This window comes from Equus caballus, chromosome 20, assembly GCF_041296265.1.
Source record: "Equus caballus isolate H_3958 breed thoroughbred chromosome 20, TB-T2T, whole genome shotgun sequence".
Taxonomy (NCBI): Eukaryota; Metazoa; Chordata; class Mammalia; order Perissodactyla; family Equidae; genus Equus; species Equus caballus.
The window spans coordinates 9,628,928-9,656,795 of record NC_091703.1 but is presented as its reverse complement, the minus strand read 5'-3'; the positions used below and the strand labels follow the sequence as shown (position 1 = coordinate 9,656,795).

General features: G+C 38.1%; 1 protein-coding gene across 4 annotated transcripts in view; it reads left to right on the top strand.

Annotated features, from left to right (window-relative positions):
- BLOC1S5 (biogenesis of lysosomal organelles complex 1 subunit 5) overlaps positions 1-27,489 on the top strand; it is a 72,957-nt gene extending 45,468 nt beyond the window's left edge. Inside the window, exons 5-8 of one of the 4 annotated variants that reach the window (XR_011429473.1) lie at positions 4,908-5,032; positions 22,954-23,295; positions 24,926-24,999; positions 26,039-27,489. Coding sequence is in view for 3 of the 4 variants with exons in the window: in XM_070244068.1 (XP_070100169.1) it covers positions 4,908-5,032; positions 22,954-23,119 (291 nt within the window). In the remaining variant the exon portion in view is untranslated. Of the gene's footprint in view, positions 1-523; positions 2,070-4,907; positions 5,033-22,953; positions 23,572-24,925; positions 25,000-26,038 lie in introns of those variants that run through there. The other 3 variants (XM_070244069.1, XM_070244068.1, XM_001490847.6) reach the window with 3 other exon arrangements.
- The last annotated feature ends 379 nt before the right edge of the window (positions 27,490-27,868 follow it).

Here is a 27,868-nt window from a genome sequence, read left to right as displayed (position 1 = left end):
TGCTTTTGGTGTTTCTTTGCTTTAAGGAATGGAAATGAACCAGAAGATATTTCTTGAGTTCTTTTCCAGTGATTAATAATCTATGATTCTTTTAAATGCATCTAAAAAATATTTTATGTGAGGCATACATTTTCATTTCTTATAATGATGATTCTTTTGGCATATATTCTTTAAATTTGATTTAAGAATTATATGTAGTTAAATGGAATTTGAGGAAAGACAGAGGTAGAAAATTACTTGGATTGCATTCAATGTTGTCATTTAAAGATACTAGACATTTTTAAAATTTCATAAATGTGAATATCCATATTCAGTCATAGTAAGAGAGGCCTTCGCCTTAGATGTTTCTAATATGTTATGTTCCTGTTAGACATTGAAACTATAGTGCAATTTTGTCATTGTGACTTTCAAGCTGATTGCTATAGTAACCAAACATCAAGAGGTAAAGTTATGTTTGTTTCTTCTGCGTAGAAAAATAATTGTCTGGAAAATGTCATGTGACTTTCAAATTTTCTTTTCTCAGATTCATAATGACCATTTAATAGCTAGTGAAAAACAGCATATAATCCAGTGGGAGGATTTCATGAAAGAACAACACAATAAACAGGCTGAAGTGGATGAAGAGCACAGAAAAGCCGTGGAGAGGCTTAAAGAACAATATGCCGAGATGGAGAAGGACCTAGCAAAATTTTCAACCTTTTAAGAAACTTGAAGCCCAACAATGACAGACTAATCAGAAAACATTGACTACTCCCAAAAAACTATGCTCACCAAACCATTTAGCCTCTGCTTCAAGCTTAGCAATATATTCAATGGCACTCTCACTTCAGAAGAAAGAAGCTTCTACTGGAGTCTTAATTAAATGTTTAATAAAAGAAGAGTGCTACATCTTTCCAGTTTTAAGTGCCTATATATGATTATTTGAATGGGGAGGAGTAGGAGGAAAAATGGGATAAATGTATTCTTTGTTAATCAGAATTGGTCTTCTTTCCATTGATTATCTCAGAGAACTGTAAGTGTAAACTTGTTAAAGAGAAAAATAATTTAATTCGTTCTTTTACAGGGTTAATACTAGTTTATTATTGTGGCTTAGAAGGCAGATATAATAGCTGCCTGTCATGGCCGCCTCGGCTATTGGAAGAATGTGTAAAGTGTTATTCCATGAGTAATGTAGACAGCAATGACTGTCCTGGGAACAAAGATCACATTTAAGAGAGGCAGGAGTCCAACCCTGTCTCCCCTGCGGCAGAGATGGCCGTGCTGCTGGTGGACCTGCCCGTTGGGAAGCTTACCGGTTTTGCAGTGCAGCATAATGCCGTGTGTTTCACTGGGTGACAAGACACACGGTGAATTCTGTGGCCTTCCAGCACTTAATATGTTCAGCTTTTAAAACATGCTTAGAAGGAAAAGCTTACCAAAAATATAGTTGACTTTGAGCCTTTCCAAGAACCATAATCTTGCCCATAGTATTTACCTCATTTTTGTGTCTGTTTGGCTGTGGGTAAGCTTTGTAAGATAAATAATGTCTATATATATTTCAACTGTTTAATGAGTAATCAGCACAATCTGCCAAGGGGTCCCTCTGGAGCTATATAAAGATTCTGGCTCTGAATAAACCAGAAGTATTTGCCCACATGGCAAATGATCCATGTTAAATGTAAATCCTTTTTAGTGTTTAACGTCTGTTCTTATAAGCAGGTGTATTATGATGAAACATGTACCAATTCTGTCATCACTGTGATCTTTAAAAATCTGCATTTAACAAGTCTAATTGAGGAACTAAGTTAATTTTTTATTTACCATTAACCAGGCAAAGTTAAATGCAATAATTTCAAGAGATTTATGGCAAATGAATTTGAGGTATAGATAAATCTTTCAAATATTTTTTACTGCTCTTCAGTAAAGAAAGGCACAAGAAAGAAAATACTCAACTCTCTCATGTTATCTCAGTGTTGCTACTGCAGAAAAGTGACAATGCTTGCTTGTGTAAATTTATGGCTTACTGTCAAAGCTTCATTCTTGGCTGCATGTTGAAAATGTGATTAAAGTTAATAGAGGAGATGAAATAAGTATTTGAGATTTCTTTCAATAACACTGAACTTCTGCCAACTTTCTCTGTCCGCTACTGTAGACTTGACAGGTTCATCAATCATCCTCTGGTACCTGGACTAAAAAGAGCACTTGCTGACACTAAGGCATGTTGGAATTTTCTTAATTCTCTTTTAGTGGATGGAAAAAAAAACATACTTCCAAAAATATCGCACACATGAAAAGGGAGGGGAACCTTAAATGAAAATTCCCTTTGTACTGTATGTAGGCAGTTTTAGGAATGCTATTAATTGCCAATGCTCCATTGAACAGATGCTGTAACCAAGAAATCAGGACTGTGTATGTGAGAAGGGAATGTATCTTAACTGTGGTTGCTCAACTTGTGCAGCCAAGATTTCTCATAGTGTTTGTTCATCTCATAAGAATAATAAATACTTTACCATGTGAGTTTGTATATATTACGTAAGGATCTAAGGGACTTCTTAAACCAAAATGAATTGATGGGCTTTTTGAGCTTTAAACATTAAGATGATAAATTATTTCTTTGTAACTTTGTTAGCTATTCAGTATTACTTCTAAAAGAGACAGTTGGTTTGCCTTTTAATATTTTTAGTAGTGAACACTTTCACTTATATTTCCAAGTTTCCAGAACACCTTTGATATGTTTATTATTTATATATAAAAATTAACTTTAGTAATTACATAATTTACAGCATTTTTGCTGTTAATGCTGTTGAGCAGTGATAATGTGGGTTCTGTGTACCTCAGAGGGTTATTTATGATGAAATAATATTTTGTCATTTTAAAGTGCTATAGAAATGTTTAAGTTCTAAGTATTTTCTGTTTTTCATTATGATTTCTTTTTTGACTCGCGTGGGCTTTTTTATTTCCTAACATGTAGATTTTTAAATTCTTCTTATTGTTCTTATTGTTGATTTCTGCTTTAATTGAATTGTGGTCAGAGGATAGATCCATATATGCCTGATGTGTTGAAATTTGTTGAGATTTGCCTTATGACCTAAAATATGGTCATTGTTTGTAAATGTTTCATTAGTGTTTGAAAATATGCACATTTTCCAGTTGTTGGGTGTCCATTAGACCAAACTTGTTAATTATTTTGTTCAAATTGTCTCTATTTTACTGTTTTTTCCTCTACTTGATCTCTCAGATTCTGGGATGTGTTGAAATTTCCTTTTCTAGTAGATTTTCTGATTTCTCCCTGTAATTCTGTAATTCAATTTTTGTTTTAAATATTTTGAAGCTTTGTTATTAGGTACATACAAATTTAGAATTGTTTAATCGTCCAATTTTAGAATTGAATCTTATATTTATAGTCATAGCCTCTATTTCTAAAAATGTACTTTATTTCATTTTATGTTGCTTTAAAATCTGTATTTTTAAAAACATATTTATATAGGCCATACCAGCTGGTTAGTATTTGTATAGTATATATTTCTTTATCCTTCTGTTGGACTTTTCTGTTATGTTTTAGATGTGCTTCTTAAAAATGGTAACTAGATTTTTTTTTTCCTTTCTATCTGATTATTTTTTAACTGGAGAGTCTAATCTAGTTGAAATTACACATATATTAGGATTTATTTATACCATATTATTGTGCTTTTTGTCCCACTTTTTTCTGTTTCCTCATTGCCCTTGTTATTTTGCCTTCTTTCAGATTGATTGATTTAGTTTTGTTTTTTCATTTACTTTTCCTCTACTAGTTTAGAAGGTAAAAACTCAACTTTTATCTTTTAGTGCTTACCAAGAAATTTAATTTGCATAATTAACTTAACAAAATCTAAAGTTAATATTGTTACTATCTTCCTAGACATTGTCATTGGAGACTTTTGAACCAAGTTTGATTTCCTCCCCTCAACTTATAAATTGGTGTCTAGAATTTTAGTTTTATTTTGGTCTGACTCCAAAAAATAGTTATTTTATGCAGTCAGTGTTTGTCTAGATTTACCTACAAGTTTACCATTTTATTATCTTGGAGAATTAGCTGGGTATATAATTCTGGATCATCAGCTGTTTTCTCTCAGTATTTAATGACATTATTCTCCTATTTTCTTGCTTCTGAAATGACAGTTGTCAGTCTGATCAGTATTCCTTTGTAGCTGTGTCTTCTCTTTCAGGTTATGTTTAAGGTCTTCATCTTTGGTGTCCTACAAACAAAGTCATTATCCTACAATGTGTCTAGCTGTGGATTTCTTTTCATTATCCTGTTCAGATTCATTGAGCTTCCGAAGCTGAGAATTAGTGCCTTTCATAAATTCTGGAAAATTCTCAACTTTCATTTTTTTTGACTATTGTACCTGCCCCATTCTCTGTTCTCTCCTTTAGGAAATCAAATTAGATTTATATTTTATGTTGCACTCTGTTCTCCATATCTCTTTATCTCTGTTTCATGTTTTCTATCTCTGTATGTGTCAAATTCTAGATAAGTTCTTTAAATCTTTTGTCTAGTTCGTTAATTCTGTCTTCTCACTGTCTTTAACCTATTTAACCTATCAAGTTTTTAATTAAGGTTATATTTTTTTTCATTTCCGGAAGTGTTGTTTGGTTCTTTCTCAGACTTTCCTGGTCATTTGGGATAATTCCATTATTGCCTCTTTTTCTTTTTTTTAAACATAGTAAATGTACTTATTTTATGTTCTGTATATGATAATTTCCATTTTCTTGTCTTTTTTGTAGATCTGAATCTACAGTTTGTTGTTTTGTCTAAAGCAACAAGTTTATGGTGACTTGTTTTCGAATGTGGTCAGTGATTTTGATTGTGAGTTCATATCTTCTGAGCTTTATTTTGGGAATTTGTTTTCTTTGAAGTGTGTGCCTACAGAGAAACTTTTTTCTTCCAGCCGCACCAGTCTGTTTCTTGTGGCGCTGCTAGCCCTGGACCTCTGCAAAGTCAGTTTCCACCTGGGATTTCCTGCCTCTCCCTCCCCGTCCTTCAGTGCATGTGCGTACACACTCACACACGCTTGTAAGTAGTGGGAATTTCATCCTCACACACATGGGAGTGTTGCGCTGTGATAGAGCATTCCTAGAGGAGACCTTTTCCTCCTTCACAGCTCTACTTCAAGTAAAGAAGAGAAACTGCAGGTGTTTACTTGCTCACTGAGAGTGGTGCCCTTTGGGGAGTTCACCAGTCCTGCTTCTCCTCCAGCTCAGTCCCTGTTAGGAACTGAACTGTGTCCCCACCTCACATTTGTGTGTTGAAGGCCCAACTCCCAGTGTGACTGTATTTGGAGATAGGGCCTGTAAGGAGACAGTTAAGGTTAAATGAAGTCATAAGGATGGGACCCTAATCTGATAGCACTGGTGTCCTTATTTATGAGACAACAGAATGCTCTCACCACACACACAGACAGAGAAAAGATCATCTGAGGACACAGCAAAAAGGTGGCCGTCTACAAACCCGGGAGAGAGGCCTCGCCAGAAATGGAATTTTCCAGCACCTTGGTCTTGCACTTCTTGCCTCCAGAACTATGAGAAAATAATTTTTCGCTATAGTTTAAGCTACCCCATCTGTGGTATTTTGTAATGGCAGCCAGAGCAGACTAATAGAGGCCCAGACCGTGATTCCTGTCCCCACGCAGGCATGGCACCTTGAAACAAGTCCTTCTAGGCTACAGTGATGGGGAGATGCTGTTAGCACAATTACCACTTCCAGAGCTAAATTACCCACTTTTTCCTCATCTGCCTTCAGTTGTTTTCATTAATTTGCTGTGAACTTAGCCATGAATTAAAAATACACATTTTTTTTCTGGCATTTTTGGTGTTCAGTAGCTGTTGAGGTTTCTAGGTACAGAAATGGCATGTTAGACAAGGATATGTTGATTTTATTAAAATTTATCCCCAAAAGAACGTGACCATATTCTAGTATAAAAGATACCTTTTCTTTCCATTATTGTGCCAAATACTTTCTGTCTGATTGCTGCTTTTTACTATCTGTGAGCAAATTTGTTTCTATTACTACTATTGGATTCTTTCTTTTTACTATTTGTGAGCTAATAAAAGCAGATAAGAGTGCAACAGTCTTGTTGTGAACCTGCATAACTCATATGAATATTTTGTTTGGGATTCGTTTTTCTTCTTTTCAGAACATTATTGTGGTTTGTGAGGATGTCCCAGGGCCCTACTATGGACGTAGACAGAAGTACTAGATCTGTGGTATTAAACCCAAAGTACCATTAAAATCTAGAGGAGTCACAAATGCCTCTGAGATGCGTCGTGAATTCTCTTCTTTGCTCCTGTAACACGTAGGCTATCTGGACACTTCCATTTACTTTCTGAACTGTTTCCTAATGTACATGTGTTTCAATATATTGGGTTTTGGTTGCCATTGCAATCAAAAGGTGGGGGGTTTTATTGCTTTGGAATTTAACATAATGACAGCCTTTCCTGAATTTGTACCCGAGGGGCTCTTTTTTCCCATTTAGGGCTGTAAGTCTATATCTCAGGATAAAAAAATACCAGAAAAATATTTTAAACATTATTCAGTCAAACTATTTGAAGCTACCATTATAGAAAAAGTATTTTCTAGTAGTTCTTAATCCTACAGAAAAATTTTATAATTACTTCATTAATTTTCAACTCCAATAAGTGAATATTAATATTTTATTAACTTAGTGCAACTCAAGGTCATACAATGAAGGGAGGATTGAAATCCGTCGTATCACGTGCTGCCTGCTCTTCCTTGTTCTTCTCATTTTTAAATTTTAGCTGCTGAAAACAGTGCTTTCTTGTGACTTGTGTCTGGCAACAATAGCAAAGCAGGAGTTTCATATTTATGTTTCATAAGCAAGAGAAAAGAAACTTAGATTTTCAAATATGATGCACTCCACAGAGCAATAAATTAATAAGTAGACTAACATTTGATCCCCACAAAAATTCTAGGTTCAGATTATCTCTGAAGAAATAGTCAAAATCACTTTAAGGTAAGTAAACACAATACTTATATTTGTATAACACAGTTTACAGCTTCCAGTGTGCTTCTAAGGACCTTAAATGTAGTTTAATCTCACTTCATCCTTATAACCAAGACATACTGACTCTATTCTTTTATAGAAAGAGTTAAAAAAAAATACAAGGAACATCATGTTTTGCTCACCTAAATTTGAGCTAACCTCCACACATCAGATAGAGTAACCAATACGTTTTTGGTTTAAAAAAAATCCATAAATGATATCTTGAAAATCCATAGTACAGATGTATCCCCAAATTTTTCTTTGTAATTACGTAGTTTTTAAAAAAGAATGCTTTACGTACTACAAACATTAATAAGTCAACATGTGAAATTTCAGTCTTCTTAAATATTCTGAGTTAATAAGGTATGTACTACTGTTTGGTGATTTATTGGATGGTTAGGCTGTGCCACAGGATAGAGTATAACATGAGTGCCACCTGGGGAAGGACCAGTGGATGGTTTGAGATTACTGAGAACAGTCAGCATGCACCAGGTTCACGTGGTCCAGCTAGTAAAGCAAGAGGAGAGAGAGATTGCACAGGACCCAGCCCCTTGCAGTGCACCCTGCCCTCTTGGCCAGTTCATCTACTCCGTAGCCAACACAGGCAGTACTATACTTTTTAAAAATTGAAATGAATAGAGAATATATGGTTTCCATCATTCCTTTGGAGTAATTGTTTTCTCCTCTTAAACTTAAAAAAGAAAATTAAGTTTGGTTGAGACCAGGTGGGCATGGAAAAGTTAGCCGCCATAGAAATATTATCACTGTTTATAAGTGAAAAATTAGACTATAACAGAAGTCAATGTCATCCTCAAATAGAGACAGTTTCACTTCTTCTGTGATATTATATATAGAAAATCATAAAGACTCTACCAAAAAATTGTTAGAATGAATAAACAAATTTAGTAAAGTTGGCAGGATACAAAATCAATATACAAAAGCTAATCGTTTTATATACACTAACAGTGAACTGTCATAGAAATTAAGAAAATAATCTCATTTCAATTGCATCTAAAAGAATAAAATACCCAGGAATAAATTTAACCAAAGAGGTGAAAGATTTGTACACTGAAAACTATAAGACATTGATGAAAGAAACTGAAAAATAAACAAGTAAATGGAAGATATTCTGTGCCCATGGATTGGAAGAATTAATATTGTTAATGTCCATAATACCCAGTGGCATTTTTCACAGAAATAGAACAAACAGTTCTAAAATTTATATGGAACCACAAAAGACCCCAAATAGCCCAAACAATCTTGAGAAAGAACAAAGCTGGAGGCATCACACTTCCTCATTTCAAACTATATTACAAAGCTATAGAAATCAAAACAGTATGATGTTGGCATAAAAACAGACACATAGATCAATGAGAACAGAGAGCCCAGAAATAAACCCACGAATATATGGTCAATTAATTTATGACAAAAGAGCCAAGAAGACGCAATGAGGAAAGGATAATTTCTTCAATAAACGTTGCTGGGAAAACTAAACAACCACATGCAAAAGATTGAAACTGGACCCCTGTCTTGTACCATACACAAAAAACAACTCAAAATGAATTAAAGACTTGAATGTAAGACCTGAAACTGTAAAACTCCTAGAAGAAAACATAGGGCGTAAGCTCCTTGACATTGGCCTTGAAAATGATATTTTGAATCTGACACCAAAAGTAAAAGCAACAAAAGCAAAAATTAACAAATTGGGACTACATCCAACTAAAAATCTTCTGCACAGCAAAGGCAACCATCAACAAAATGAAAAGCCAACCTACAGAGTGGGAGAAAATATTTGCAAATCATATATATCTGTTAAGGGGTTAATATTCAAAAAGTATAAAGAACTCATATAAATCAGTAGCAAAAAACAAAAATCTGATTTAAAAATGGGTGAAGGAACTGAATAGACGTTTTTCCAAAGAAGACATACAGATGGCCAACAGGTATGTGGAAAGGCGCTCAACATCAGTAATCATCAGAGAACTGCAAATGAAACCACAATGAGATATTCTCTCACACCTGTTAGAATGGCTGTATCAAAAGACAAAAGGTAACAAGTGTTGGTGAGGATGTGGAGAAAAGGGAACCCTGGCACACTGTTGGTGGGAATGTAAATTTGTGCAACCACTGTGGAAAATGGTATGAAGATTCCTTTAAAAATTAAAAATAGAACTACTCTATGATCCAGCAATTTCACTTTTGAGTATATACCCGAAGGAAATGGAATCACTATCTGGAAGACATATCTGCACCCCCATGTTTATTATAGCATTATTTAAAATAGCCAAGACATGGAGACCACCTAAGTTTCTCATTGAGGGGTGAATGGATAAAGAAAATGTGGTATAGATATATATGCAGGGGAATATTATTCAGCCATAAAAAAGAAGGAAATCCTGCCATTTGTGACAACATGAATGGATCTGGAGGGCATTATGCCAAGTGAAATGTCAGACAGATGCTGTATGATCTCACTTATATGTAGAATCTAAAAAAAAAAAAAAAAAAAAACAAAAAAAACCCAAACTCCTAGGGACAAACAGATTGGTGGTTGCCAGAGGTCGGGGAGTGGATGAAATGAGTGAAGGGGATCAAAAGGTACAAACTGCCAGTTAAAAGATTAATCAGTTCTGGGGAGGTAACGTACTGCACGATGACTATAGTTAACAATACTATATTGTATGTTTGAAAGTTGCTGAGACAGTTCATCTTAAAAGTTCTCATCACAAGAATTACGACTGTGAGGTATTGGATGTTCAGTTATTGTAGTCATTTCATAATATATACGTATGTCAACTCATGCACACCTTAAACTATTGCAATGTTATATCAATTATATCTCAATAAAACTGGAAGAAAAAAGTCAGTGTAGGAAGTTAACTAGACTGTGTTTAAAAGTTTCTCTATTACTCCATAGATCTAATTCTTGACTTCTATGAAATTGCCCATGTTGCTAAAATTACAGTTCTTCAAAGAATTCTGTAAATGTTTTTAAGGTTTAATATAATACATTTCCTTAAAATAGAACTTGTAGAGAATTTGAAAAGAAAACCACATCATTTTTTTAGAAACTTCGTGTACTCAGAAATGCTTAAGCAACTTTTTTGTAAATATATCTTTTTAAAGAAAATAGTTCATAAAATTACAGTGAGATCATTGTCGCAGAAAAAAAGAAAAATCTGATGTGGTCAATTATGTATTAAATAAATTTTGTTTTAAAATAATTACATATCAAATAATCTCTTAAAATGGAAAACATTAATATTTAATTTTACTAAGAAATTTTGATGCTAAAGAATCTGTTCTTCACTTGAAATCTGAAATATACAGCTAAAAGCCAGCAGGTGTCACTGTGATCACTGGACAAAAATACCAAATTGTAGGAAAGCATGTACAGTATCTCAATCCTTTTGAGAATTGTCTTTTTGCCTAACTCTCTTCACGTCTCAAACATACAGATTCTTTCACTATGTAATTGATGTGAGAGTTTCATTAACAGGAAAAGTGCAGTGAAAGCCCCCTGCTGATGTCTCGGACTTTATCTTGAGGTGTAGACTAGTATACAGTTCACTAGGTTGCAATTTCTAGAACCAAAATCTAATCAAGAAACAGAGCACTCCCAGGAATGTTCTCAAATGGATTTTGAAAAACCCTTGGTCCTTTCCACCAAATTAAGGTAGAGTTACAATTCCTAAATTAATTTTTAGAGACAAACTTACGGTAATTGATGGAAAATAATAAGAAGAATTAAAAAGCTTTTGTTGGGCTGTTTTTTTCCACCTAGTATGGAAGCCAAGTAGAATTTAATAAGCATTTATTCATTGGAACGTCACGCTGTGTCTGGATTCTATTCCGAGAGACATATTCTCAATAATAGCACACCATCTTAAAGGAATTTGTAATAAAGTGCGCATCTAATAATAAAACAAGAAAAACTAAGACCGTAGTGTTATATAATATATCAAAGACTATGATATATCTAGAAAGTGATTTATGATTAAGTGTATTCCAAGTAGGAGCTATCTTTGTGAATTGTGATCAGAGAATCGTTAGTAATAAAGATAAAACTTGAATTCAATAGGATTTAGAGAATGAAAAGGATGGCAAATACCTGGTTCCCTTCAGTTCAACAAGTATTTATGGACTACCTGTATTCCAGCCACTTTATATTCCTAGACAGATAACCAAGTATGAAAAAGTGAATAAAGCTTGGTTTCTGCCTTTGTTTGTCAAAAACACGGATGGAAATACTGGCAAATTCCAATGATAATTAATAGACTTCTTTGATGTTGAAAACAATGGTAGATAAGACGAAATTGGGAAGTACACTGGTTTGGAAGTCAAAAAACCTAGGTTTTAGTCATGCTTCCGTCACTAAATTTATACAGGGACTTAAACACAGCACTTAGACAATTTTCACGTCATTTCCAATTTTAGTAATTTGTGCTTATCCTGTAGGTGAAGGGACTCTTGGAGTCAGTGGCACGATGAAAGTGTTACAGGAACGTTGCTCTATAGACTCAGCTGTGTGACTGATAGAGGAAATTACCACCCTGCACGTGGATTTTTGAGAATGTAGCTGAAAATAGCCATTCCTAGTCCAGACAGGGCAGGATAGAGATGAAGATCTTGGTTTGGAATTTAAGATTGTGGGAAGTTTTAACATCCATATATAAATAAGTCTATGTGCTGTTTATATTACTTATGACAATTACTAGCACAGCTTCAGATTTAGATAATGAGCCCTCTTGCCTTTTTATATCTATTCATAATTGTTAGCCCAAGTGACTGAATTTTTGCTTTTGAGAACACCAATCACTATAAATTAGGAAAATCAAAAGATACTAAGATATCAAAAAGATATCTTATGTCTTTTAGATAAATATTTTGCTTTTATATAATTAGTGAGAAAATACCATGGTGTTTTATTAAGCAGCTACTCCTATTTAAGGATTTTCCATTTCCTTTCCCGGAAGACTAAATTGTGCAAGGACAAAGAATGTATTTTATGTGCCATGCTTAGAATATGTGCTGATTAAGAAAGGAAAGTTCTGTCCATAGTATAATGCTAGTCCTGAGTTTGATTAAGGAAGGTTTGAATTATCCTTACTATTTACATTACATTTGTGTTTTACACTGATTGAACGTGAAGATAAAGACCAAAGGAATGTGTTCATTACTCTTAGTCTATACCATCACTAGACTAGATTTCTAGTCTATCTTTACCTGATTTAAAATATTTGCTATTTCTCTCAGAAAAGCTTTTAAGGTCAACTATATACTGTGAAAGTAGAGGCTTGACATCTTCTCTCTCTGAAAAAAACAATTACTCCCAATTAACAAATATAGTTTTTTTTCTAAAAATTTAGGTCATCTATTTCGAACTTGGAATGAATCTTCAGATAGAAACAATGATGTACATAGGGATTAGGCTCTAAGCTAGCCCATGAAGACTGTCGTGCCTCAAAATATAGGACCAGGGGGCCGGCGCCGTGGCCGAGTAGTTAAGTGCGTGTGCTCCACTCGGTGGCCCGCGGTTTCATGGGATCGGATCCTGGGCATGGATATGGCACCGCTCATCAGGCGATGGTGAGGCACCATCCCACATTAGCACTATCAGAGGCACTCACAGCTAGAATATACAACTGTGTACTGGGGGGCGTTGGGGAGAAGAAGAAGAAAAAAAAAGAAGATTGGCAACAGTTGTTAGCTCAGGTGCCAATCTTTAAAAAAAAAAATTATAGGACCAGTAGTATGTAATGATGTAAGCTAGTAATCAGCCCCTGTATTTAATGATTTTTTTGAGAAATGAATCCAGAGTATCAACACGTGGGACCTGGAATGCACCTTTCTTGCTGTAGCTGCAAAGTAGCGTTGCCAAACAGGCACAGGGGAAGCAGAATCTCTTAGTTCCTGAGGGGAGGCTTCTAGAGTTTAGGCCAAACCCTTCCAGCCTCACACCAGTCTACTTCCCTTCCTATTGGTACACTTACTGTCTTGAAACGGAAAGTTCTCCATTTCACTTCCAGATGAAGTCTGTTTCTGTCTTATCTGGTGCTGAAGAGATTTTGAAGTTTTTAATAGGATTTGTTAAGAATAAGAAGTAGATGAGAAAAGAGAAGCGCCCCACCACCACCACCACCACGCACGCCAACACATCCTTATATGTACTAGGTGACAATGACACATCTTTAAACCTGCCACTGGATAAAGGCATCTCCATTTGCAGATGCAACGAGCTTCCGTAACTTTTGACCTTGGTTTTCTAAGTGTGGGCTGTTCTGTGAGGTGACAAGCTGTGAGCTTGCTGCCTATAGGATTACACTGGGACTGGAAAAATGACAAGTCGGGCTGAAGGGAAGTCTCCAAGGGCTCATTTTCATTTCTTTCCTTCTTTCTTGCCAAAACTAGCCCTGCATTCACAGACCTGAGTTACCATGAAGTAAGTTAGGATGGTTTTGGAGATCCCAGGTGCCAGTGGTGTCTACAATCAAAAGACTGTAACAAAACACCTTCCTTTCTTCTGCATCTGATTTGTATATGCATATCTCTTGCATCCATCTTGGGTTTATTGTCCTAGAGTCTCATGTAGGTATCTTCTTAAGGACACAGACTAAGACCATCGCTGAGTCCTGGAATGTGTTACCAATGTTAATCGCCTGCAAAAGAGGTGATTCTTAGAGAGGACAGGTGGGTGTGAGACCCTCTCTCTGCTCTTCCCAGCCTCCCCTCCCCTTTCTCAGTGGGACTCTCAAAAGTTTAGGCACACTTGACAGCATTCCTAGAGGGTAGGAGTCACAGAGAACCTCTGCCACATGGAGGTAGTCAGGGAATCATCTTTGTAAGAGTGCCTGAGCCAAAGATGAGTGAGTTATGCTTTATAAACCATATTATCTAGTTTTATTTTTGGCTATTTCCATTCTGTAACTCCCAAATCCTAAGTGAAACCTTGTTTAAATGTTCCATTGTGATCTCACCTGTGTGAAGGGACTTACGGAGAGAGCTGTCCCTCAGCATCAAACATGTTTGGTGGTGATGGCAGGGAGAGATCTCCAAGCACAAGTTGGTTGCTGTACCTGTGAAGTCTGGTTACTGCTCTCCAAGCAGAGATTGCTTCTCCCTTGTCCACCTAGGCGCACCTGGATTTGATTTTAATAAAGGAGAGGGCAAGTTCCCATTTTAAGTGTTAGGCAAAGGAAGACTCAGGGCTATAGCAACTGAAAGGTACGAGGCGATATTTCACTGTTGCTGTGGCCAGCTGACTGGCTGAGCGAAGCCTAGATGCCTATTTGTGTGCCACCTCATGTCTTCAACAAAATAAAACAAAACCTTGATCAAATTTGTACCCAAGAAGAATGCATGTTTCAAACATTAGTTGTTGTCAATTAAACAAATTTTCTTTTGTTTCCGTTTTTTCAGCAGATGAAAAGATAAAGATTTAGAGATTATGCAAAAAAACTTTAACATATTACAAATGTGTTAGAACTGCCACCGAAATGCCCTCCCTAGGGTCCACATTTACCCTCTTAGCTACTGCTCCGTTGTCTGCTCACAGTTATAGCAACATGCCTGGAAAGAGCTGTGGGTGTTGGCTGCTGTCTCCGCTGACCGTACCTTGAGCCCTTTCCAGCCCATCTTTCAATCCCACTTACCCACTAAAACCCCTCTTGTCAAGGTCACCAGCACCATCCATCGAGTCAAATCCAGTGACTGGCTCTGAGTTCATATTATTCTACCTCAGCAGTTGACATGATTAGAAAGGCTCCTCCTTCTAGAAACACTTTCTTCACTTGGCTTCTGATTGCCGTACATTCCTGGTTGGCCTCCTGCCTCTCAGGGTCTTCCTCGTCTTCCCAGCATCTTATTATTGATATGCCTCGCAGTTAGACCTTCAACCTATTCTCCTCCCTGCAGCCAGTCCCATCACTATAACTGTCAGCTCCCAAGTCTCCAGCCCTGACTTTTCCCCCTAGCATATGCACCTGCCTGATAGCATCTCCACTTAGATATCTAAAAGATATCGCAAACTTCAATGTCTAAACAACTCTTGATGCCCCTTCCTCCCAAAGCTGCTCCTCCCCTAGTCTTCCCTATCTCAGTATACAGCACCATTATTTATCCAGTTTGCTTGGATCAAAATCCAGGCGTTGTGCTCAATTCTTCCCTCACACCGCACATCCAATCCATCAGTTAGCCAAGTTGGCACTGCCTTCATAGTATATCCCAAATCTAACCACTGATTCTTACCAACTCCACTGCTACAATTCTGGTCTAAGCCAGTGTCATTTTTTACCTAGACTACTGCTTTTTAACCAGTCTCCTTGCTTTCACTCTTGCTCCTCCCTACCAATCCATTTTCCACACAGCAGCCACATGTCTTTTAGAAAACATGATCCAGGTCGTGTCATTCACCTACTTAAAACCATCTGATAACATCCTTTCCCATTCAATAAAATCCAAACTCCTTGCCGTGGCCTGTGAGGAGGTCCTGTCTGCGTCACATTTCATCTCCCACCTCTGTGCACCTTGCTTAATTTCATCCAGCCATGCTGGCTTTTCTGCTGATCTTCAAACATATCCAGGCTCACTTCCACCTGGGAGCCTCTCCCTGACATGCTCCTCCCCTGGATCCTACCAAGACTCCCTCCCTCACTTTCTTTAGCTCTTTATTCAAATGTTGCCTCCTCAGAGAGGCCTTCCCTGACCACTCAGTCGAAAATAGTAAGCTCACATTTGTGTTTAATGTCTCCCTGACTAGAACATAAGTTCCATGAGGTCAGGAACCTTGTCCATCTTATCCACTCTGTATTCTCAGTGCTTGGCATATGGGACTTACTGATTGGACGGATGGATGGATGGATCCGTGGATGGATGCATGGATGCCTGGATGGATGGGTGGATATGCTGTAGTCTAGCACTCTTCACCTGGATTTCTTCACACCTGATTTTTTTTAAGCGTAATATGAAAAAACTGAGGTATTTCTTAGTAGTTTAATTCTACATTTGGTAGTGGATTTTCAAAAGCAGTTAAAGATAACACATCCTTAAACTTCTGAATGACAATGCTAGGCATAGATATTCCATAGTAACAGTTTCCTCTTTATTGAAGTATCATATAGCAATACAGCATACTCTAAGGGAAAAATAAAACATCTCTACAGTAACTATTGGAAGCTAATGTTGAATCATAATAGAACTATGGTGTTTCTATTAAAAATATTTTGACTCTAAATAGAAAATTTTCAGTCCTTCTCATTTCTTTAACAAACCATCCAAATAATAACTCTATTAAGAGGAGCTAGGACCATTGTATCATAACTGAGTCAGACAAAAGTGTCTGAGAGCTATGAGGGATGGGAAAGCTGAGAGGGTAACAGTGTTCACTAAATTCCATCACTGCTACTTCTTAACTAGGTGACCATGGGCAAGTTACTTATCTTCTCTGTGCCTCAGTTTCCTCATCTGTAAAGTAGGGGTAGTAAAAGTACCAAAACTTAGCTCATAAGTTTATGTTGGGGATTAAATGAGTTAACTTATATATTTAAAACAAAGCCTGATGTATAAGTGCTATCTTTAATGTTTACTTTTATAATAATTTCTTATTATCATCATCATTGATTCTAGATGTCCATTTGGGGATTTACTGTTTGTAATCCATCCATGAAAAGATTGATAGGTCATGATCATCAGTAGTTTAAGCTTCTTAAGGTGAAGTCCACAGCAGTTCTGCTTGGAGCACTTAGCTGAATTAGACTGCTTTCTGTGATCTTAAAATACATGTTAAAGCCAAAGAAATGCTAGTTTTGTAAATCCTTAGATGGCACACCCATACAGCTGGTACCACAAATGATGTCACATTTCAGGAAGATCGGCTAATATATTCCATGGAATCAAAGGTACTTCTCAGGATGAAATGTGTTTTATTTCTGGTTCCCAGGCTAGTCTTTGAGACCCGAATTAGAGAAAAATCTAGCCTTTCAAACAGGTCTCTGCTGCACCCGTTTTGATAGCACTTAATTTACTGAAGTTATTTATTACCACATTTAGCAATTTGGTGAAATTTCTCATTTCTCAAAACAAGTTTTGCTTACGCCGTTTCAAAAGAATGTTATTGGTATGTGGGTAGGTTGTCTGGGGCCAGCCTCTTATCTAGAGACCAGATTCAGAAAGTCTGAGTTCAGCGAAGTGACTTAGACTGCATGCTTTTGTTTTGTTTTGTTTAATAAGCATGTGTGGGTCTTGCTAAAACACAGTGCTACCCCCATCTAGGAACAATGCTGCACACATCATTTCCTGAAATAATCGAGTTGGAAGGCAATTATCTACTCACAAAACAGGCTGAAACAACAGTTCCTGATATTCTTCTCAAATACTTTAACTTCCCAAGGAATCCGGAAAAAATAATTCCATGAGACGGTGTTGTGAATGAAGGTATGACATTTCAGTTTCCTTCGCTGGAATCCAGTGACCAGCAGACATGAATTACTACCCGCTCGGCGTTCCTGAGAGGGGCTCTGGCCTGGTGAGTTGTCTTTGCTTTGGAAACCGTACTGCCGTGTGGCCTCTTGTGAGACGATGGCCTTCGGTTCCTTTTGGTCCACTTTTGGGAACCGTCCCAGAGATTACTTGCAGCTTCTGGAAGTATGCTTAGTCTGTGACATTGTTTTGCTTTTACTCCTGAAGAGAATTTGGGACGTCTGTTTCAGACTCTCCGGATGAGAAATGTATACTTTCTAGAAAGAATGAATATCCATTTCATCAAAACATGTTTTATAGTAGTGTGAGAGCCCTTTGAACCCTGTGGCCCTTTTCTGTTGAAAGTGAGTTGGTAGATATTCCTGATAAGAGCTGTCTTCTCTGTGATTGTTAACAATCTACACTTCACCAATGTGGCCTGATGATGTCCATGGCAAACAATCGCAAGAAGATTAATATTTAAACATTGTCTTCTGGAATTCTCATATGAAGGGAAACTGGTACAATAAATTATCTCATCCAGGAGGCACACACAGGGTTTCTTCTTCATAACCTGAGAAAAAATTGAGGACAGTCATCTGGATGTTGAGCCTGTACGATGCCAATTATAAAGCTATTTGGAACTTCCAGAAGATTGCCTGTTTCGAATTTCATCTGAATGTTTGACTTTGTGTTGATATATCCTCCCTACTAAATAATAGGTGTAATATATTGTGTGTGAGTGAAACAAGGAGTGACATTTAGCAGAATGAAGAGAAACTTGAGACACTGTAACATGACTTAGGGAGGTTGTATAAGCTGTCTCCAGAACTTTGTCCCAGAAAAGTAGACTATTTTCAGTCTGGCTTGTTTGGGTATTCATAAACCTTCTCCTTGTGTGGAAGCTTAGTGTCTTTTCAGTCAGACACATCAGAATCAAGTTAGTGACATTTTCTCTAATCAAATATATGACTTTTAAAAAGGTAGTGTGAAATTTGCATTTAAAATTGTTTATTTCTTATTGTATCAGAAATTTGCCAATTCTTTGGAAATAATGGAAATAACTAAATTGAGATTTTTTCCTTTACGATGTCTTTGCGCTTAGCCTGGCCCTTACTTGGCTGAGCAACATGGCTGGCAGCCTTCCTCTGGCTCCTCATGGCCACAAGTCCACCTTAGAGGATTCCTTGCCACTTGACATCGTCTTCTTTCAACTCTTACAGACTCTCTTCAAGCCAAGAGATTCAAACTGAGAAAACTATAGATGGAAATGAGTCCATTTCTTTCATTAAAAATGTAATAAGTAAAATTAAGAATGTCTAAAGAACAGTCCATGACAAAAGCAAAAGGCAAAAGTAGAGCTTGAACCACCAGACAGTAATGGATAGAAAGGAGACCATTTGCCGCCCTGGGGGTTGTGGTTAAGGTAGTCTTTCTGGGTGGAAGAGGACTGGGCCATAAGGTCTTGGCACTTTGTTCCTTCTGTGGAGCGTGCTGGGGCCAGGTCTCAGCGCTCTCAGGCCTAGTGTACGAATGTGGGGAGAATGAACTGTGTCCGGAGCCTGACATCAGTTCTTTGTTGTTTTGGCTCTAGTTTGTATCAGTGGAATCATTTTTGGCTTCTTATCTTGACTCACTCCCAGGATTGGCTTAATACAATAGTTAGCCAATTCTATAAATTCCAGTTACCTTAATAGTCTTTATAACTACCTCAGAGGGAAATCACCAGCTATGAATGATCAACACATCTATGAAGCACTTAAATCTTAATGGCTGCCATATATATTTGAGGATGGGTACTATTAATGTTTTCTAGTGTCAACATTATTTCCTTGGTAATATACCAGTGCAGTAGGATATATTAAACCTTTTTAAATACCAAGAGTTTCTTGGTCTTTAACAACTAGGTACATCACAGGTACTAGGTGCCTGAACAAACCAGGTACATAAAGTAGGAAAGTTAGAGTTTTTTTCTCATTTTCAACTCATTGCCACTCATGCTAGGTAAATGATAGATTATAAATCTGCATTTACCATAATACCATTTTATAAGCATTTAAAAATATAGAATGAAATTTTTCTAAAGTAAAATCTGTCTTAGACCACATCCAGGGGGCTGCATTGCTAATGCAGTCCACATTTCTCCAATTCTTACGATGTACTTTGCAGGGTACAGGGGATGTAAACAAAGTATACTAACGTGGCTGTGGCCAGTAAAAACTTTAGGTGAAGAGGCAAAGGCTAACTTAAATGAGATAGTTGGAAAACAATTTAAAACTAAATTTTAGATCTCTTGGATCGTACAGGAGGAAGAAATCACTGTAGGCCGAAAGAGTCCATTCTATCTTCCTAGGAAGCTTCATGGAAGAGGCAGGGTGTAAACGATGAGTGGAGTGTAATTGGACAGAAAAGAGAAATATTTATGGAGCCTCTTTTGAATGCCAGACTCCTTGATGCTAACTTCATATACAAAATCTCATTAGTCCTGCAGAGTAGACACTAATATCCCTGTTTATACGCAAGACTGTTAAGGATTGGAGAGATTAAGTAGCTTGCTCAAGCTTACACAACTCGTGAGTTGCTAATAAATAATAGTTAAGATTATTGACTCTGAATTCCAGGCAGTTTTGCATTTGAACCCCGTCTCCTCTACTGACTGGCTGTGCTTAATATCTTTATGCTTCAGTTTTTTTCACCTTGTAAACTGGGGGAAATAATTATAGCTACCTCATAGGTTTATAGTGATGAATAACCTATGTAATGAGACAAAGAACTTAGCATAGTTTCTGACACAGTGTAACCACTCAATAAATATTTAAAATATAGATACAGGGGCTGGCCCTGTGGCCAAGTGGTTAAGTTCACGCGCTCCGCTGCAGGCGGCCCAGTGTTTCATTGGTTTGAGTCCTGGGCGCGGACATGGCACTGCTCATCAAACCACGCTGAGGCGGCATCCACAACTAGAAGGACCCACAACAAAGAATGTACAACTATGTTCTGGGAGGCTTTGGGGAGAAAAAGGAAAAAAGAAAATCTTTTAGAAAAAAATAAATAAAGTAAAATATAGATATATAGAGAGAGTTTGATTGAGATTCACACCTACATCTTATCTGACTCCAAAGTCCACACACTTTGTATTATATTACCCTGCAGAAGGAGCAGGTAGAAAATTCCAGACAGAAGAATAAGAACAAGGGTTTTGTCTGCTAAAGAAAAGTGACGGCCCCTTCATGCCTAAAGTAGGGCTGGGTTGGTGAAGTAATGAAAAGTGTTTGGACACCTCAGATGGAAGCTAATTATATGGGACCTTAGAAACCAGGCAGAGGACTTGAGACCACATGCCCTAGGGACCTGGAAAGCCAGCTATCCATGGACAGGGGGCTGGAAGTGTTGCTCTAAGCAGACTATGGGGTAAGGGTGGGGGTGCTGGAAGTCTACTTGGGAAGCTGCCAAGTAAAGCCTGAGGTAATGTGGTTCTGCACTGGGGAAAATAACGGAAAGCTTTTGAAGAGGACACATGGGAGGATGCTCATACGAGCGAGTGGCACCCCCTCACACAGCTCACAGCACAACTGCTTGGCCCTCGCTGGCACCCTCGCTGCTGGGGGACCCACCCCGTTCCTGATGCCCCGCTGCCCTGGCTTCTCCACTGTCGACCTTCAGCTACCAAAGCTGCAGTCAACTTTAACTAAAAATGATCTGCCTTGTTTAAAAGAAAAAGTCAACAATGTTTTATTCTATAAACTGTGATTTATAGATGAATCACAAAATAAAATGAATGAGAAAACTATAGTACCAGAGAGCCCCTTAAGGTATAATTTTTCGGTTTCAGCAAGACTCACATATTGTTTTAACACCTACCTGTAATTTACTAAAGATTTAGTAAATTGACTACACTTCTCAAAGACTTGACATTTCTAAGTTCATGTTCCCCCTTTTCTCCCCATTTTTAACATCTTCACTGCTAACGTCTATCCAGCTTGAATGCAATACTGCCCAATCTTCTTTCTCAGTAATATAGACTAGTCGTTATACCTAATAGGCCTTATAATTATCTACAAAGGTTAATATCTGAAGACTAAAAAAACCAAGTGGCGTGTATTAGCTGAATAGCTCCTGAGCAAATCCTTTGTTTATTAAACTAAAAGCTATCCTCTAAAGATACTGCTGACATATCAAAGGAGCCTGCATCTGGCAAATTGTTAATAATTATTGTGTGTTCAACCAGTAGCTGGAATTAAAACATGTAAGAATTGTAATAGTAGTAATTATGTCACGTGTTAGGAAAGCGTGTGTCCTAGTGGTTAGGAGTATGGGGTGGAAGCAGCCAGTCACGGGCTGAGCCCTGCCCTTGCTCCTCGCGCCTGAATGAACTTTGCAGTTCCTTCACCCTGTCCAACCCGCAGCTTCCTCGTCTGGTTGCTGCGAGGGCTAAATGGGATACTATTTGTGTAAAACAGTATCTGGCACTTTACAAATGCTCAGTAAATGTTGGTACTTACAGTTGTGTCATATGTGATAGTTTACAAGAAAACTTGCTCACATATTTGTTTTATCGGAGACTGTCAGTCCTGTGAAGTAGGCAGGAACAGTGTTATTATCCTCATCGGACGTTAAGAACTGAAGTTCACAGGGGCGGGCCCCATGGCCGAGTGGTTAAAGTTCCTTGCACTCTGCTTCAGCGGGCCGGGGTTCAGGGGTCTGGATCCCGGGTGGGGACCTACTTCACTCATCAGCCATGCTGTGGGGACATCCCACCTACAAAATAGAGGAAGATTGGCACCGATGTTAGCTCGGAGCAAATCTTCCTCACCAAAAAAACCCCAAAAAAACAAAAAACCTGAAGTTCACAGAGATGTTAAGTAACTTTACTAAAGTTAATTAGTGGCAAATATAGGACTCAAAGTCTGGTGCTCTTTCCTCTCGATTTTTGAGCTGCACATGTCAAAAACAAGATGGTGGCAAGGAGCCCTGACTTTCATAGGTTCAAGAGCAGATCCCTGATAAGAGTAGTTTCACACCAGTCCCAGACAGAGATAGCAGATGGCGGGGTTTTCCTGTCTGTGTCATTCAGATTCTCAGGCTAGATGGTGAAATGAGAAAATGAGGGTCAGTGTATTGGGTTTTAAATAGAGTTAAATTTATTCAATTTAAAGGACTGCCTTTTACTTTAAGGTTGCATCTTTTGTACTTTTTGGTGTTAAATTATTCTTACAAAATGATAACAGAATAAAGTTATTTTTTGTTAACATCTCTACTTGAGGTAATAGAACTTTGGCAAAACCTCATTGGGCCACAGATTTTGTTTTATAAATTCTTCTAGTCCAAAATTTGGGAATCACCGCTCTAAAGTGATTTCACTATTTTATGTATTTGTAGTTTGTTTACAGCGTTATTTGCTTTATCTGCATTAAGCCATAAAATCAGGCACTTGGATTTTTATACAACTTTAATTTTCTCTCTCTTTTTTGTTATCAAGGTCACTGATTCTTCACTTTTTTGGCAGAAGTCACAGACTGTTTCTAGAATCTGATGAAAACTGGATTCCTCTGGCCACCTGCAGCACCCAAAAGCACATATGTGAACAGTTACTCATGCAAACTGAGCAGGTCAAATTGGTGGCAGTGACACCAAGGAACCTCTAGGTGGCACTAGTTGGTTTGTCATGTAACCCATTGTGTTTGTTTCATCTTGTTTGTTTTGCTCTGTCAGGTCTGAGAGCTTATACAGGTCAGATTGGTTTTACAAGAGACTGGTGGGAGGCTCAGCGTCAGGACCCAAAGTTTGTTTGGAAGATCCTACCCCTTGTGTGGTTTTTCAGGTAGAACTGTCGTTTGATGGAAGATTGTGAAACATTGTTAGAATATACTGTGTTGGCACTCATGTACAGTTGCTGAGAGTATAAACTGAGGTAACCTCTTTGGAGCGCAATCTGGAAATATCTGTCAACTGTTAAAATGCACACACTTGTATTTGTACGTTAAGACATGTATATGAAGATCTTTGAGCCTTTCGTATGTGAGCAAAGTACTGGAAACATGTAAATCTCCATCAGTATGGAACTGGTTAAATAAATTATGGTATATTCAAACTAGAATACTATGTAGCCATTAAAAAAGATGAAGCAGCACTGTTTATGACAAAATGGAGTGCTCTCCAAGATAATTGTTAGGTGAAAACGCATTTTAAAGGGAGAAAATGCACACATAGGTGGGTTTGGCTGTTTCTGGAGTATACGTCAGCAGCTGGTGATGATGACTGCCTCAAAGGTGGGGACTGGGGAGACGGGTCTGCAGTGAGAGAGAGACTTTTTCTATTGATTGTAGTGCCTAAATGATTTTAATCAGGTCCTTGTATTACTTATTGACAATTTTAAAAAGCTAGTTTACAAAAGGGAATTAGGGGCCGGCCCCGTGGCGCAGTGGTTAAGTGCTCACATGCCGCTTCAGCAGCCCAGGGTTTGCTGGTTCGGATCCCGGGTGCGGACACGCCACTGCTTGACAGGCTGTGCTGTGGTAGACGTCCCACATATAAAGTAGAGGAAGATGGGCATGGATGTTAGCTCAGGGCCGGTCTTCCTCAGCAAAAAGAGGAGGACTGGCAACAGCTCAGGGCTAATCATCCTCAAAAAAAAGGGGGGGGGGAATTAATTTTTAAAATTGCTATGTTAAGAAAAAGATATTAGAGAGTATTTAGATTAAACTGCCCAAATGAAAGGGAATGATGCAACGTGAACAGACTTATCTTTTTGCCTCATTCTCTAATGTGAGAACAAGGGGGCATCTGATAGAGTTAAGAACTGGTACATGAATAAATCAAAGGAAAGGGCTTTTCATGCAGCATGTGGCCAGTCTAAGGAATTTACCGCCACAGGGAGTCATAGCGTCAAATATTGTGGCTGGATTTTTTTGGAAGTCTGGTCATTTACATCCAGTCATAACATTTGTAGTTATGCAAGAAAAGATAAGGGTAATCAAATCTGATGGTGCAGGATGTAAGCTGATCATTGCAAAGGAAGGAATTTCTCCCCAACTTCTCTTCTTTTTTGGCTTCTTCCAGTGCCTCAGAATAACATTACACAATTAGCTAGGTCCGCTTTGAAGAATTGACAGTACTTCCTCTGAATCATTAGGTATTATCCACGGCCAAGGGAAGGACTCCAGACCTGCCAGGGCAGCAAAGCTCCTAAGTCTTTTTTTCCACCCAGAGGGATGGCCCCTTGGGTTCAGAGCTGAGTGCTGGGCCGGGCAGCCCTCCTGCTGCGCTCCGCTCCTGCCATTCCCGGGAAAGAACGAGTTCAAAGGGCCTCGTGGGTCTCAGCTCCTCTCCTGTGGAGCTGGCCATCTCGTATAAACAACGAACCCCAGGTGATTGAGGGAGGGACTGAATAGATATTCACAAAATAATTCATGCTTTTTTCTCTTTCTCTTTTCTTCTTTGGCTCCAACTAGTAATGAATCCCCCCACCAGGCGGTAGACAGAAGACGTAAACCAGCGTTTCCCGGTCTCGTTAGCCCAGTAACAGGTGTGACATTGTTATTGGTTTCGTTCATCCACATGACTCAAGAAATACTGCACCCACATACGCCTGTCTTATGTTTTAGGATCAAGAGTAAAATGTATCAGATTGACTCGGATTTGAGCAAGTAAATGGAGTATAGAATAGCATACTATGGCAATGTGAGCAAGAGAAGTTGCACTTAACAAAATCCCCCGCAGAATGACTCCATTCTGTCCCTCGCATGTGACAGGGCCAGGGCAGGCCCCTAAGCATCCAATCACGTGAATAAGAGGACCCTCTTGTTAGAAGGAATTTCTCCGTATTATGGTACCCAGTAGCAGGCAGACGGGGTATTTGTGTAGGATGAATGTGCTTGCCTTTTTCGGTGTTTTGCTTTGCAGGGTCTTTTCTGTGAGCCAGCAGCTGGAGGACATGGGCACAACACAGTTAGTGATCCCAGGCCCATCTGGTGGCTGGACACAGGGGCACAGCATCTTCCATGTCCCCACAGACGAGTCTCAAAACAGTCAGTCATCCCAATACCCAAAGCCAGGAGAAAGTTTGTTTCCATCATTATTGTTTGGCTTAATTACATGCTAAAAAGTTCCAACTGAACTTTTTAAAAAACTCTCATTACATTTAATTATAATTCCTTTTTCTCTATCCCAACCCATTGGCATGATGACCAATCCCACTTTCAACTTTTTAGGAGACCCATTACATTTCCAGTGTTGTCCAGTAAAATGTTCTGTGGTGATGGAAATCTTCTGTATCTCTGCTGTCCAGTGTGATAGCCATCAGCCACATATGACTGTTGAGCCCTCGAATGTGGCTAGTGGGACTCAGGTGTTTAACGTGGTTTGATTTTAATTAACTTGTAAACAACAATGCCATCTGAGCTTTACCATTCCTATGTCCCAGGCACGTTTTGACATTAGCATCCCAGCAAATATACAGAAGTGATATAGCCATTTTCATCCTTCCTGGGCAGAGCGTTGGCTCTCTTTTTTCTCATTAAGATTTAAAACCAATACTAAGATATCATTTTGTTGTTTTCACGCAGTTTTAGGAAAAGTGATACAGTCTCGTCATTATGCAAAGGCTGCACTTGTTACTCGGATCCTGTCATGGGGCCTGCGTTTATACCTGATACCTGAATGGCAACCTCAACAAACAACACTAGTGAGGCTTCTTTTTCTAAATGGAATAACCTTGAATAAAAATCTAAAGATCTGATTTTTGCATAGCCAAGAGCAACATGGGGTACTGGGAAATTCCATCAGTAAGCCAAGCAACTTCTTGGCAGCAGGGACCATGTCTTTTATCTGTTTCCTTAGTTCCTAGCATAAATTTTAATAAGTGCTTCTCAAATGAGTGAATTAGTATGTGAATGGACAAATTAATGTGGCTCAGAAGTGATGCTAGTAACATAACACCGAAGAAGTCTTTCATTAAAGCACCAGGTGGCCTAGCAGGTGTCTTTATGAGCAGATATGTATGAAAAGACACAATTCAAGTAATAATGTTTTGGACTTATGGAACAACTAATCTAAAAACACCGCAAACTCATTACAAACTCATCTATGACTAGTTTGAGTACTGTACAGAATAAATGGTATCCTACATTTATAAAATCTACAAGTCCAGAAAAATTTCCATTTTCCACCAAAGTTTTACTTCTATTTGAATTTATTTTTTATGGTGGCCTTCATCCCTTCCTGACCGTTCCTTATCGTCTCCACCTGCTTTTTACCACTGCACTGACAGACATGGCATGGTCTGGTATGTGAAATTACTTTGTAAACTAAAGCCCAGGGTCGTCCTTTTGTAGATAAGAAGAGCCTCATTTTTCTGCTTTAAGATGCTTTCACAGAATAACCTCCGCTTTTCCCAGTCCCCTGTCTGCTTTCTTCGTTGTTCTCACCAAAACAATCCAGCAGTTTCTTCACCTAATCAACCCATTCCTGCCTTTAAGCCTCTTTTTTTCACGTTGTGTCTAATGACTTGTCTCTCCTATCATCTCAAGCCTCAATTCCTCCTTAGTATCAAAACACGCTTGAAATCCCAACTCATATGTAGAAGTTTTCTCAAACAGCAAAACCAATGTGTTATGGAAGAAAGAACTCAGAGCTCTAGGTGGTATGATAACTGATTTAAAAATCTACTGGTGCCACACTAGTTGTATGATCTTAGATAAATTGCCTGACCTGCCTGGGCTCATTACTGCCTATGTGAAAGGGGAAGGAGGAGTCTGGGTGAGCCCAATGATCCCTCCACGCGCTGAAGTCTGTGGGATTAGGTATACCATTCACTCCCTACCATCTTGTCAAGGCCCTCGATAATCACATGCTCCCTGACTATCAAACAATGCTGCAAATGCATTCTGTAATGAATTAGAAATAATTATACACTTAATTTATATGAAATGTATTATGTGCACAGCTATGCTTTCAGCATACTACCATGAATGGATGAGTATTTAATATGCGATGGTAATAAAACATTTATAGTGGAGATTTGCTTCTGTTAATGGAAGACTGGTCAATTCAGATCAACCCTCCTCAGAGAACAAATTTTTTTAAAAAATTGGTTGAATACATGGAGGAGTATCTTCATGAGCTTGGAAAGGCAAACATTTGTTACACAGGACACTAAAAGCTTTGACCATAGATGACAAGACTGATATATTGGTCTTCTTAAAACTTTGAACTGTGTGTTATCAAACAATAACATTAAGAAAGTGAAAAGGCAAGCCACAGAGTGGAAGAACATATTTATAACATCTATAACAAAGGATTTATAGCCAAATAAACGAATAGGAAAAAGTCAGAAAGCCCAATAGAAAAGATGGGTAACAAATTTGAACAGTCAACTCATAAAAGAGAATATCCAA